This window comes from Marmota monax, unplaced genomic scaffold (genome assembly GCF_021218885.2).
Source record: "Marmota monax isolate L192 unplaced genomic scaffold, Marmota_monax_Labrador192_F-V1.1 WCK01_AAM20220418_F8-fsc00069, whole genome shotgun sequence".
NCBI classification, from domain to species: domain Eukaryota; kingdom Metazoa; phylum Chordata; class Mammalia; order Rodentia; family Sciuridae; genus Marmota; species Marmota monax.
The window spans coordinates 5,131,467-5,145,662 of NW_026695243.1; the positions used below are offsets into that span (position 1 = coordinate 5,131,467).

General features: G+C 50.7%; 1 protein-coding gene across 1 annotated transcript in view; it reads left to right on the forward strand.

The window, feature by feature from the left end:
* Shb (SH2 domain containing adaptor protein B) overlaps positions 1-7,412 on the forward strand; it is a 130,540-nt gene extending 123,128 nt beyond the window's left edge. The window contains exon 6 of the mRNA XM_046457134.2: positions 3,817-7,412. Coding sequence (XP_046313090.1) covers positions 3,817-4,000 — 184 coding nt within the window. The 3' untranslated portion in view covers positions 4,001-7,412. The remainder of the gene's footprint in view (positions 1-3,816) is intronic.
* The last annotated feature ends 6,784 nt before the right edge of the window (positions 7,413-14,196 follow it).

Here is a 14,196-nt window from a genome sequence, read left to right on the forward strand (position 1 = left end):
TGCTCAAGAGCTTCTCAGGAGCCACTGCCTTAAAGAGAAGCATCCCAGAGCCCATCCCACCTGGGCCTGGAAACCAGGACCTGGGGTCTGGCTGCATCTGCTGTCCCCCTTACTGGATGCCTTGGGCCGGGTAGTGTTCCTCTTGGCCTGTTTCCTCTAAGGTACCAAGGGAGTGAGAGATATGTACCCCACAGGCTGCTTCTAATTCCATAAATGTTCTGTTCAAAGCCACCATGGCTGTGTACACCCCATCCCTGAGACACCCCTTTTTTCTCCACGGAAATTCTGATCTTTAGGTCGGCATCCTTCTCTTTTGTGTTGGAAGTTACTAAAACCACCACTGAGGTACCAAGGAGCCGTGGTGCATGCCTGTAATCCCAGCAGCTCAGGAGGCTGAGGCAGAAGGATCACAAGTTCAAAGCCAGCCTCAGCAACTTATCAAGGCCCTAAGCAATTCAGTGAGACTCTGTCTCTAAATAAATATCAAAAAAATGCTGGGGATATGGCTTAGTGATTAAGTGCTCCTGGGTTTAATCTCCCCAGTACCAAAAAAAAGAGAAAAACTATCACTGACAGCCACTTTTCAATCTTCAGCTATTGTTAGGTGGCCTCTCACTCTCAGAGACCTTGTGACTAGTCAAGATAAATTATGGGAACATAACAGCTATTCGGTGTGTGTGGACAAGGTGTCATCTGACCATAGCTGATCCTCCTGGAACCCAAGAACCCCTGGGGATGTTAATGGCTGGGGTCTTCACCATTCAGGACACGCATTCCAATCCTGAGACATCCCCTGTGTAAAGGCCACACGTCCTGTCTTTCATTCCCAGCCCTTTCGCTGCCTCTGAGCTGCTGTCAGCCTATAGGCATTGTGGATGCTGAGGTTCAGAGTCAGGGAGACACTTGGTCAGGGTCTGACGCCTCTGCCTGACCTGGCCTGGCCTCACATCGAGCATCAAGGGTAGGCAGGACACTCTTCTGGCTCTGGAGGTGCTGGGGTCAAGAGTATCTGCTATGATTGCTGTGTAAGCATGGGTCAGTGACCTTCCCTGTCTGTGCCTTAGTACTCAGGGACACAAGGCCTGGTTAAGAGGAAGTATGTGGGAGCCACTTGCCCCCAGGCAGTGATCCAGGGTGATGCCCCGGAGAGCAGGACTGAGGCCCAACAGCAGCAGAGGGACAGAGACCGTCTTCAGAGGCCTTCCTGCAGGAAGCCCTCTGGACGAGGCAGCTGATGAGGTTTACGCAGGAACCCAGGACTGGAAGGTGGGCCTCAGAGCCAATCATGGATCCAGCTGGGGCAGGGACTGAGCCCAACAAGGCACAAGGCAGCCTGGGGGCCAGAGAAGCACAAGTCCAGTGCTTGAGCCCAGGAGAGTCAGGGTGGGGACCTTTCACTCTGCCTGGGATATCAGGTCAGAGACTGGGGGCTCTTAGGGCCTGAACTCTGGTCCCAGATCTGCCTGGGTGTCAGAGCTTCATGACCAGCTTGGCTTAGAGTGACAAGCTGGTGGGTGCTTAAATGGGTGAAATAGCCGTGGGTTGTCGGAGGAACAAACAGGTCCCGTAGGTGGGAAGGACTCAGGGAGCATCTGGGCCCGCTGTCCAAAGGCAGTGGAGGAGAGATGACAGTGTGTAATTTCTGCCACCCGAGGGATTATTCCAAGCTGGTGCCCTGGACAAGAGGAGCATCAACTCCCACCTGTGGCACCAACAGAACTGCTGCTACCGTCACCGCCCACTGGACAGTGTAAGACAAACCAGGGGGAAGGTCACGTTCGCTCATTTAGGAAGTAAAACGGGCTAAAAATGCCCATGGACAGAGCTGTGCCAACGTGGCTCCCCCAGCCACTGTGATCCTCTGTCTTGTCCTCTGCTCTGCTCCCCCAGCCATAGAGCTGAGAGGGTCCCAACCCCATGGCTTGCCTCCCCAGAACATGACCCCACTCTGCGCCTGCCTAAGGGAATGACATACTAAGGACACTCCCCCCTCCAGGCCCAGGGTCCCACCTCCAGCCCAGCTGAGCACTAGGCGGAGCTCTCCAGGCTCCCTGTTCTGCCCCATGGTTGCAACACACCACCAAAGTGCTCCCAGTCCTTCCCAAGCCGGCACGGATGGATTTGCAGTCCCTCCATGGTGCTGTGTGGAAGGGTCCTCGCTCATGGGGGGCTTTGCATTTTCCATTTAACACGCTCACTGTTGCCTTTCTAAGGGGCTCAGCAAGTGCGCCTCCTGCTCCTCAGACACATGGAGGCAATTCTCTGGTGAAGTGACCCTTCACAGAGGAGCGGAACTTGCTACAGGCTCTGTAATTAGAACATTGCCAGCCTTAAAAAAATCTTGATTTAAATTTTAGTTCTTTGCAGGAATTATTCTCTCTTGAAAACGTAATTGCTCTCCAAACGATTTCCTTTAAGCCGAGGGTGACATCTCTAAATGCATTATTATGAGCAGACGTATTGCTCAGTGCCCACACTTCATTAAGCATTTGTTCTGCCCATTTGAAAATGTTGTTATGAGGGGGCACTTGGGCCCAGTCCTGAGTGAAGGAAATGTGTCTTCTACATCCACCAGGGCTGTCAGCCTTGCTGGGTATGGCTATGGGCCCCTGGAAGCCAGGCCCCTCTGGCTGTTCACAAGTTAACCAGTGGAGGTGGTTGCAGGAAGCTGGGAAGCCCCTGCTTTCCAACTAAGGGATAAATACTTGGTAAACTGGGCCTTGCTCTGGAAACTCCAGCCTCTGCAAGTGTGACAGCAGAGACATCATCCCGTCATAAAAGGCCAGACTTGGCTGAGTGGGCAGGGAAAGGATGGCCTGTGTGAAGGCAGGCTGATGGAAACCTGGGTGAGCCAGTGTGGTAGGAGCCAGGGCATGAGATGGGAGAGGTCTGATGGTGCCATGCGGTGCCAGTGGTTGGACTGTGGCCTTGGCCATCTGTGAGCTGCGCCCACCCAGCACACTGATGCATGGCAGGCTGCATGGGCCTGGGGACACACAGGTTCAGCTCCCAGGTCTGGTGTGGTGGGCACAGAGACCTAGCCCTGCTCCTCTATGGTGCTCTCAGGAAATTGGGGAAGTTTGGGAAGGCAAGTGCCTATGACAGTGGGAGTATCCTCAGTAAAGAGTCCTGCCTCAGGGAGCCTGGAAGACTGCTCAGAGCGCTGCAGAAATAAGCTGGCCCTTGAGGAGACAGGGGAGTGCCTGCCCAGGGCTACAGCTAGTCACAAGGCTAACTAGACCCAAGGGAGGCTGGGAAATGTAGTCCCTGGGTAGGTGACCCTTTCTCAGTGACAGTTCCTCGCTACTAAGAGAGGAAGACAGCTGCCCTTGCCACACCTTTTATTCATGTGACAACCAGGTATGGACCCCTGTCCTGCCTACTTGTCATGACACTGGGGACACAAGCATACTTTGCACCTGCCAGGCAAGTCTCCAGCTGGTATTATATCAGTAACAGCCAGAGGGGCTCCTTTTTACTCCCAGAAGTTCTCAGGGTGGAAAGACCCTCCAGCCTCTGGTTGCTACTGGTTCCTGGTTGGACACTGGAACTGGGGGTGCTCTTGGGTTCAGCGGCATTTCAGCCAGTCCCTGGCTTCATTCCTGGCTTGGAAAGTGACAGCTCACAGCTGCTCTGTGGCTGGAATTCCTCTGCAGCTGGGGAGTCCTTGTACCTTAGCAGGTATCTGATCCCAGCCCCTGCACCAGGGATAGTTCTTGGGAAATTAGAAGAAATGAGGGGCACCGTGACAGATGCTCCCTTTCTCTCAGCCCCAGCAACCTGCAGATCCGACTAACCTCTGTGTTTTGTTCACAGGAGCAACCAGGGCTTCATGCACATGAAACTGGCCAAAACCAAAGAGAAATACATTCTGGGCCAGAACAGTCCACCCTTCGACAGTGTCCCAGAAGTCATCCACTACTACACCACCAGAAAGCTGCCCATCAAAGGGGCTGAGCACTTGTCCCTCCTCTACCCCGTGGCCGTAAGGACCCTGTGAGCGGACCAGCCCCTCCCTGCTCTGTGACAGAGCCCGAGACTTGGAGGAGCCAGCAGGGCACCAGCCCCAACCAGCCGGCCATGTTGCCAGCCTTTCCACTTTGTCGTGTATGGTACTAGCACACCACTGCATGTCTTAGGATGCTGTTGCCACTTAGGGGGGTCAGGGGCTGGAGAAGGCCTGGATGAAGGGAGAGGGGTGGCGGCCACACTACCCCAGTCCCCACACCCACCCCCTCCTTGAGTTCTGTGAATTAAAATATTTGCAATCCAAAGAGATGCCTTGCAGGGTGAACAAAGGCACAGCAGCTCTAGGGGGCGGGGCGCAGGCTGGGTGCTCCTGGGCTGCATCTCTTTGTTCTCCAGCTGTCTCGAACTCACACCTGTGTGTGGGCAAAGTTTTCCCACTGGTGCTGGGAGCTGACTGTTGGCTCCCGGAGCCACTCCCTCTGGCGTGTGCGTATCTCTGAGTGTGCACAGAAGCACATATGTGAGAGACCATGGCCACACACACACACACACACACACACACAGAGTAAGCCCCATCTACCTTTAGTCACAGTGTAATCATTAGATCTCTAAGGAATCATTGTGCCGTCAAAAAGAAGATGCAATTATTTATGAATAGGGTGTGTAAATAAAATAGTCATTTAATATATATTCTTATCCCTTTTTTATAAACCACCGTGAGGCAGTGCTTGTCTGTGGGTTTCCTCCCCTGGGCAAGCTGTGTCTCCTGGGCTTGCTGGTTGGTGTGACAGGCCCTGGGTGGGGCGAGGGCAGAGACTCCAGGCAGGCAGCTGACCGGGCAGAGGCACATAGGGGAGGCAGTGTGGCCAGAGGACAGTCACCTGCAGGAAGGTGTAGCTGGGCCCTGTGTTGGGGCTTCAGCAATATAATCAGGCTGACCAAGCAACCAGGCCCCCACCTGACAGTGATGACCATTTCTAGCTGAGTCCTCAGGTGCCCAGCACCCAGCAGTCTAAAAAGAACTCTTCCCATTATCCAATCAGTGTCACCCTGTGGAGAAAAGGGAGGCTCAGAGAGGGAAAGTCACTTGTTCAAGGTCACACGGTTTATAAGCAGCGGAACAGACTCCAGGGCCACTGCTCTATCAATCATTGGTTCTGCGTGACCTCACTGTCACCCTGCTCTGGAGGTGGGGGTGGGGACATGGATGCTGGTATCCACACTGCGTCCACACAAATAAAACCACCTGCACAGACACAGATAGCATCCTGTCTCTGTCTTCTCCACCACTCAGTAGGCTGCCAGCTGCTGAATGAGGTGCAAGAGACTCAGCCAGGGTTCTGCAGCCTGCTGCAAGTACAGGTGCTCCCCGTATCCTGCGGATCTGAATGGACTGGAAGTATGGTGGCCCACTGTGATGGTGATCTCCAGCACACAGGGGAAGAGTAGGGAGGGCTGAGTCTAGACATCACCAGCAGGTCTAGACTTAGTCCTTCCAAGATGGCTCAAGCCCAGGGCTTTAGAGATGGTTTAGGCTGCTTCTCAGATGTGGAGGCAGAGACCCAGAGGAGCAGGACTTGCCAAGGCTGCCTGTCAGGCTGGGGCAGATCAAGACTAAAAGGTACATTTGGGCGGCTGCCCTGGATTTCAGCAACTTCTGGCCAAAGCCATTTCCTTGGCCTCCCTTCCCTAACACCCAGTCCGCCTCTGGGGTCATTCTCCGGTCCCTGTATGTCGGTCCAAGGGCTCCAGCCCCTCAGGATGACCGAGTTGGCTGCAACCTGGGTTTAGTCTCCAGTGAAACCAACTCTGAGCCTTGCCTGTCTTGCATTTTCCAAAATGTCCTTCAGGGCACTGGGGGAGCAGGAGTGACCAAGGCCTCTGGTGGGGGTGAATGAGGAAAATGAGCCAGGAACTGGCACTTCTCCAAACAGGTGCCACCCAGAACACCTGGTGGAGGCTGAGGATGTGGGGAGGCGACTCCATGGGCCAGCAGGAGGGAAAGGCTTTCATTGTCAACAGCCCTCCCAGAGCCCATCTGCCAGAGAACTTCTCAGAAAGGCTCTGCCTGTGGGCAAGGGGAAGCTGCCTCTCCCTCTCTCTTGCCTTTGCTTCTTTAAGGAATTCCCAGGACCCTCCTTCCCAAGCCCCCTGCCTTCCTCTTCCAGAAATTTCCCCAGAGGCCCAATCTCCTGCTCCCCTTAGGGACCAGGGCCAGCAGAGGAGCCAGCACACAGGACAGGAGCTGCTAAAAGGATTTTTTTCCCTTAATTTTATGAACCTCTCCCTCTTCTTCCTCTAATTGTGGCCGTTTCCTCCGTCAGCGTGTATTCATGTTTTCTTGGACATCTAACAATTGAAACAGCTTTTCCCTTTCAGAAACACTCACACTCAGGTTACTGGCGTTGGTTTAGTTTTTGTTTTGGCTGTTTTTTTTTTCATCTGCTGCCAATTAATGGAAAGGGGTGGGGGGAAATGAGCTGGATTTCTTTGAGTAAAAAGAAAAGCTCCCGGCCACACCATATCTCCCCCTCAGCATCTTGTCTCAGAATGCAACCTCCAGCCACCAACAGGCAGTTGTTTTCTTTCTTTGCCTCCTTTGCTGACTTCATTGTTGACCACAATGCCCTGGGCACTTCAGCAGCTCTGTCCTTGAGCGCTGAGGAGTCAAGGACCCTTTTGGCAGCCCAGCAGAACAAGATGGCATCCACAGAAAGAAAGGAGGCTTTGTCGGGGAGAGGCCCACCTGCCTGTCAGCCCTGAGCCTTTCAGTGGGGGGTCCCCTGGAGAGACTCCCAGAGCAGCCCTGCACAGGCAAGTGGTGAAAGGCTGAGTCTTCAGGCAGGCTGGGCCTCTCCCTGCAGGGCCACTCTGGGCTGGTGGCAGGAGCCATTCCGGTGGAGCTTCCCCCAAGGGCCTCGTGTCAGCAGGTGAAGCCCTCTCAGGGGCTCTGCTTCCGTGGTTTCAGGATCAAGACTGTGAACACCAAGCCCAGTAGCTCTCAGAGACACTCAGAAGTCGCTGATGTCACTTGGCAAGGGTTTGGCAACGACAGGTGGCCAGGCCTATCCTGTGCTCCCACAGGCCATGGGGAAGTACATGCAGAAAGCCTGCTCACAGAGCCAACTGGCTTTTGGGGTTGGCCCGTGGACACTCCTCCCGAAGGGCCCTGTCTGAATCAGATGACTGTCCAACAAACCACCCCGTCTCTTCACACTTCTGGAACCAGTGACCTGCAAAGACCAAATCTTGAAGGCACCCTTGGGGCACAAGTGGCCCTGGCCTCTCTGTCATCCTCCTTGAGGCTATTTGTATCACTGCCTCCTTCTAACCATTCATGGCTGAAAATATGTCCTGTAAAGTTCCAATTCTATGTGATACACTGTATAATGATGTATATTTAATGTGAAGTTTTTAATATACAAATGTCTTGTTTAAGTGTCCCTCCTTGTTCACTCACGCCTCATTTCTTTAAAACCCAATCGGTGCCCCAGGAATCTCGGCAGATGGCCTTCTACTTGCAAAGGCTGAGCTTCTGCCGTCGTCCCCTGAAGGTAGATCTTTCCAAGAAAGAAGGAACCTTCCTGCTTCCTAATGGTGGGAAGACAGATCCCTAATGAGCTTGTTAAATGGAAACTAATTAATTTGTTCAGCAGACATTTCACTGAGTGCCTCCTGGTCCTCAGGTCTGATAGATACAGACAGGGGTGAGTAGACCCAGCCCCTGGCCTCAAGAAGTTTCCAATGTAGAAAAACAAAATTCTACATGATACAGTAGAGGTGGCCCCAGGTATACAAGAGCCCAGATGGGGAGGAATTGAATCCACCACCACCAGGTCAAGCTGGGCCTTGGAGGGTGTTGCAGGCCCAGGAGCAGGCATTGGGATCCTCGGAAAGCTGAAGGGCCCCGTGGGGCTCAGGAGATGGCAGGGCTCCTGAGGCTCCCAGGGCTTCTTCCTTTGGAGGCAAATCAGGGCAAGGGAACAAATGTTCACCTCCCCCAGCCTGGAAATCATTCTTTTTTTTTTTTTTTTTTTTTTTTAAATCTGGAGGGTTTGACATTACTAACTTTTTTTTTGAGAGAGAATTTTTTAATATTTATTTTTTAGTTTTCGGCGGACACAACATCCTTGTTTGTATGTGGTGCTGAGGATCGAACCCGGGCTGCACGCATGCCAGGCAAGCGCACTACCGCTTGAGCCACATCCCCAGCCCCTGGAAATCATTCTTGGTCTCCCTGAAGGCTCAGGAGATTCTGGCCTCCTTTTCTAGAAGAGGCAAACAAATCCTTAAGGAGAGGAGGGTGGGGCACAACTCCTGGCACACAGTCTCCCATTGTCTGCCCATGCCCATGGTGACATCATCTGTGCAGACTCCGTCTACCTGAGGCAGGGAAGGCCCCTCCTCTGTCATCATCAGCATGGGGTGGAGCTTGCACTGGAGCGACCTCTAACCCTCTCCTCCCCCCATGCAACTCCCAAGAGTGGCCTGGACTCCAGGTGATGCCCCTGGGCTCCTCAGGCTTGGGTCTCCTCCCTTCTCACCCCCAACGACACAGGACCACCAACACCTCCATCCCTCAGGTCCCACCCCCACCCCCCCTCCATACACACATACAGGATGTCCAAAAATGTCCCTGGGCTCAGCCAGAACCCAAGAGCAAGAGCAATGCCAGTTTCTGCCACCCAGGAATTTCCTGAAAGGATGCAGAAAAGAGCACCTCTAACCTACTTTGGGGGGTGGGGGGGGTTATATCTGTTTAAGTTCAGTCCAAACACTGGGCATGAAAGAGATGGCATGGGCTGGTAAGCAAGAAGCAGCAGGCCAGACACAGGAAACACCTTCTTCAACAGAGTCTGCAAGCAGTGGTGGACCCAGCAGGCCCAGAGAGGGACAGGGGCCCACCCAGGGCCATACAGCAAGTCCAGCTCCACATGCTTCAGGGTGCTGGAGGGTGGCCAGCGCAGCTCTGGGAAGACTGAGGTGGGGCTCATCTTAGAGGTTATGAGCCAAGTTATTCCTCACCTTTCTCTCCCCTTCTGAGTGGGAACATCTCAGGCAGGCAGTGGCTGGTGTCATCTCTGGTTCTGGGAAACAATTTCCAAAGGAGCCCCAGTCTGAGCATACATCACCCATCAGAATGACTCCAGTGTCCTCGTGTGGTTCTCCTCGGCATTGCAGTCAGACCCAAGGAGAAAAACAGCCTCCAAGTCACAGGGCCTGTTCCAGATGGAGAAACAGGACATCCTAGACAAAGGGAATGCACTGAGAGGCGCTCGCTCTTTGACCCCCCAGTCCAGGGCTCTTCCCTGTGTGTCCTACAATTCATGCCAGCAGAGGAAGAAGGTCAGGCTAAATCAGGACAGCTCAGTACAGAACAATTTTACACAATTTTTTAAAGTTACTGACTTTGTGGTTAAAAAAAAATTAATATGTACTTGCTGAATTTGTAAATTCCAGGAAAATTTGCATTTCAGAAAAATATAAAGAAGATAATTACCCTAAACTCAAGAGAACAATTAGCATTCTGACATATCTCCTCAGTTTTAATTCTATGCCTGTATATTTTATCTTAAATGAAACTGGGCCTGAACTTATATAGTTTTATACCCTTTTCTTTTTTTTTTTTCTTTTTTGCATTTAACATAGTGTCATGTCATTTTCCCTTTATGTTATTAAATCTCCCACAACATGATACTTTTCATAGCTGATTATATCCTATCTTCATTTAGGTAATTTATATTTAAGTTTTTGTAAACAAGCTTCTGCGGGGAATACCTTTGTTCAGAAATCTTTGTCCATATTTTTGTTTTGTTTTGTTTCATTCAAGGAGAAATATTTAAAAGTGGCATTTCTGGGTCAAAGGCTAGGTACATATTTGAGTTTTTCTGTCCACCAGAGATTAGGAGTGTCTAGTCTATGTCTAGGAGTGTCCCCAAAGAAAAACTATACAGTTGCATTTAGGAACTTTTAACCATGTGGACTTTGCCAAAAACATGAAATGTGAAATGAGCATATGCTAATCAGTTTCCTTTCACCAAAGAGCTTTCATTCAGGCAGGGGGCCATGGGGCAGGACAGGAGACCACCTGGTCTTTGCTTATAGGGTGACCAGTTATCCCCAGTGAGGAGCTTTCCAGGATGCAGGATGCTCAGTGTTAAAGCCAGAAGGACTCCAGCAGTTGGTCACATCACCTTAGCTGTCATGCCCCTGGACAACCCCTTGCCTTCTGCTAGCAGAAGCTTCTTCTGCCCTAGGAGGGTTAGGTGCTGGGATGTGATTTGAGTCTGGGAGGACCCAGAGACACTCAGAAGGAGCTTCATCCAAGGGGCTGGGGTTGTGGCTGAGTGGTAGAGTGCTTGCCTAGCATGTGGGAGGCACTGGGTTCGATCCTCAGCACGACATAAAAATAAAATAAAGGAGCCTCGCCTCCCTTGTGGGGTACAGGAGGTAGGTGAGAAGAGGAATAGCTGTCATGGGGTAGTGGAGGGTGCAGCATCTGACCAGGCTGACGTTCTAACTCCATCCCTTTGCAGCTGCATCCGCAGCTGCAGAGAGCTTCCATTTCCTCCAAAAGAAGCCACCTCCCGGGCTGGGGATGTGGCTCAAGCGGTAGCGCGCTCGCCTGGCATGCGAGGGCACTGGATTCAATCCTCAACACCACATAAAAATAAAAATAAACATATTGTGTCCACCTAAAAAACTAAAAAATAAATATTTAAAAAAAAAGAAGTGACCTCCCTGGGATGGGGTCGTAGCTCAGGGGTAGAGCGCTCGCCTTTTTTAATATTTATTTTTTTTAGTTGTAGTTGGACACAATACCTTTATTTCACCTTTTTATTTTTATATGATGCTGAAATAAAGGTATTGTGTCCAACTACAACTAAAAAAAATAAATATTAAAAAAGAAGAAGTGATCTCCCAGGGTTAGTGCAAAGATTGCCTGCAGTTTGGATGAATGCCCTTGGCATGGCTTAGCATCATCAACCCTCAGATAACATCAGCTAGCATGAGAATAAGGGGTAACGGCAGAGGCCATGGTCTGGGTGCCCAGAAGTTCTCCTGTAGGAGGTGAGAGTGGACTGTGTTTTACAAATGAAAAATGCCCCGAAGTAAGGACCTCTAGGGTTGGAAGCCATCTGCAGCACTCTCTCTAATACCCCACCTCTGCACTTAAATTAATTCTAACACACTATGGCAATTACCTAAGTAATAGGCATCTGTTGTGTTTACTATTTAAATAATTCCCACATTTGATATTTATTCCAACATTCGATCTATTTATTGTCTCTTATTTAAATGCTAAATCCCTGCTGCATCTCTACTTGTTTAAATATTAAACATACTTGTGTTCATTATTTACTGTCTGTCTCCACCTACTAGAATGTAACTAGAATGCCAACTCCACACGAGCAGGGATCCAGGAGAGCTCCTAGCACATAGTAGGTGCTCAGTAAATATTTGTTAGATGATGTAACAATGCTACAAGATCCCACGAATGACGGGCTTGCTCTGTGCATGCTTCATATAGTACGTGCACGGGTCTCCCATGATGAGGGCCTGCTGTCACGATAAGAAACTGAGACTCAGAATGGTTAAGTGACACTAGGAAAAGCAGACGTTGGATTTAGCAGTGGGATCCCAGAAGAAGGTCCTACCTGAGAAATGGATGGGATCTGTGGGGAACTACATGGTCCCTTCTTCCCCAAGAGCAACAGAGGGTGCCATTCAGGGTCTCAGAATGTGGGCACCAGGAAGAACCCTCATTGTATAGACAGATATTGAGGCTCAGAGAGGGAGACCTTTACCCCAGTGACATCACCAAAGGTGCTGGATCAAGTCTTCTGACCTCAGCAGGCTGTTTCTGGTTCGGTTGTTCCCAACTTGCCTGATCATAAGGTTCACAATTGGTTTTTGTAAAGCTACAAAGTCCTCAACTCTTCTGCTTGGAGATTTCGACTTGGGTCTTGGGTGGGCCTTGGGATCCTCTTTTTTTCAGAAGCTCCCCCAGGGTGTCTTATAATCAGAGCTTGGGAGATACCCCTCCATAGGAAAGGGCAGTTTGCAGGCAGCTCAGACCCACCTGGGCATTGCACAGTGCCAGAGAGAGTAGGGCCTCAGCTACCAACTGTGCCTCTGTGTCTATCTGTTCCTAAAAAATGGAGGTGGTGGAGGCCCGGTCTCCCTCTCACCGGGCAGAGGCAGGTTCTGGGACTTCTCTGAGCACATGATAGGTGCAAATCGAAGGAAATAATGACTGTGAAACTGCTTAGAAAACCCAGAGAATTATGCAAGTGTCTGTCGTCGTTTTATTGACTCAGCCCTTGCTAGATAAAAACGTGTTTGTGTCACTCAGATGCCAAATAAGGTGTCTCCTGGTCCTACTCAGAGGTCAGCAACTTTTCTGAGCCCTGAATTACCAGGGACCACAAACTTTGCTCACAGGTGTACCTCGGAAAGGGCAAAGTTAGCTACGGTAACCAGATCACAGACAAGGAGCAGCCTGGTGACTCCTCCCCTAAACACTTCTTCCTGTCCCATGTTTTCCTAGAGCCCACCTTGCTCGAGTCCTAGTCATCCTTTGTGAATCACCTCTTCCAGGCCGCCTTCCTGGACTGCAGATAGTACAACTTCCCTCTCCTATCACCACCCTTGGTATTCTCCCACTTCCAGCAAGCTGATCATTTCTCCTCAGGACTGGGCTCCCATTTTGCTCTGGGCTGCAGGCTCACCCACCTACAATTTCCTGAGTTCCAAAGGACCCTGTGTTTCAAATCATGGGTGATTATTATGGGCCAAGATATCAATGAAGAGCTACTGTTTCCCAAAATTGCCTGAGCAGTATCACCTGGGGCTAGTGTTACATCTCTCCAGGTCAAGTGGGGCTCTCCCCTAGAAATTCGTGGGACTTGGGACCTATTTTCAACCAAATTTCTAGGACTTACAATAGCAATCTTTCCAATCACAGGAACCACCTGTGAGCCTGTTCAGTGCCAATCCTGGCTCACTCAGGCCAGCATCCACATTGCTCACGAGCTCTCGGGTGATGATGATGCCACAGGTCCATGGTCAAGTTTAAGTGATTCTCATCTTCAGGCACAATGGAGAAGCAAGACTTAGGTGCTGTTAATCTCAACCTCAGCACCTCAGGGAACTTTTAAACCTACTAAGGTCCAGATTCCACTGCAAACCAGTTAAATAGGACTCTCTGGGGAAGGTGGGCTTTTGCTGCAGAGCTGAAGATGGAGCCCAGGGCCTCCAGCAAGTCAAGCATGGGCTCTACCACTGAGCTGCAGCCTCAGCCTTTGTTGGCTTTAAAGGTGATTCTTTTTTTTTTTTTTTTTAAGAGAGAGAGGAGGGAGGGAGGGAGGGAGGGAGGGAGGGAGAGAGAGAGAGAGAGAGAATTTTTTAATAATTATTTTTTAGTTTTCAGCGGACACAACATCTTTGTGTGTGGTGCTGAGGATCGAACCTGGGCCCCACGCATGCCAGGCTTGAGCCACATCCCCAGCCCTGAAGACGATTTTAATGGTTCTAATTGCACTCATTAGACTCTGATTCTAAGGATTCCTATTCTAATGCGCAACAGCATTAAGGATCACTGATTTCGCAGAGCCCCCACCTGCATTAAAATTAATGAATGACCAGCAGCTCAGGATGCTGAGGCAGGAGGATCACGAGTTCAAAACCAGCCTCAGCAACTTAGCAAGACCCTAAGCAACTCAGGGAGACTCTGTCTCTAAATAAAATACAAAAAAAAAAAAATAGGGCTGGGGATGTAACTCAGTGGCTGAGTACCCCTGACTTCAATCCTCCGTACCCCAAAAAATAAATAGACCTCACAGGCATGCCTCAATTAACCTTGGTCTTGATTATGTGTGTCATAAACACAAATGCATGTGAGCTGCTAGATTAAAGCAGGTTTGAAAATGAGCCAAAGGACTTCGGGTGTAGCTCAGAGATAGAGCTTTTGCCTAGCACGCGTGAGGCCTTGGGTTAGATCCCCACCAAGGGGAAAAAGAAAAAAAAATTGAAAATGAGCCAAGAAGAAAGAGAGTAGGTCTTGGAGTTCATGGACCAGTCATGGGGACAAATGTTCTGCACAGATCAAGGACACAGGGTTGGGCCAGAGCTTCCAGCAGGGCGGGGAGGAGGGAGGTGCCAGGAGGGTGATGGGAGGCCATGAGGTCAGACCAGAGTCAGCAGTACTGAGGAGCCTGTTTGACC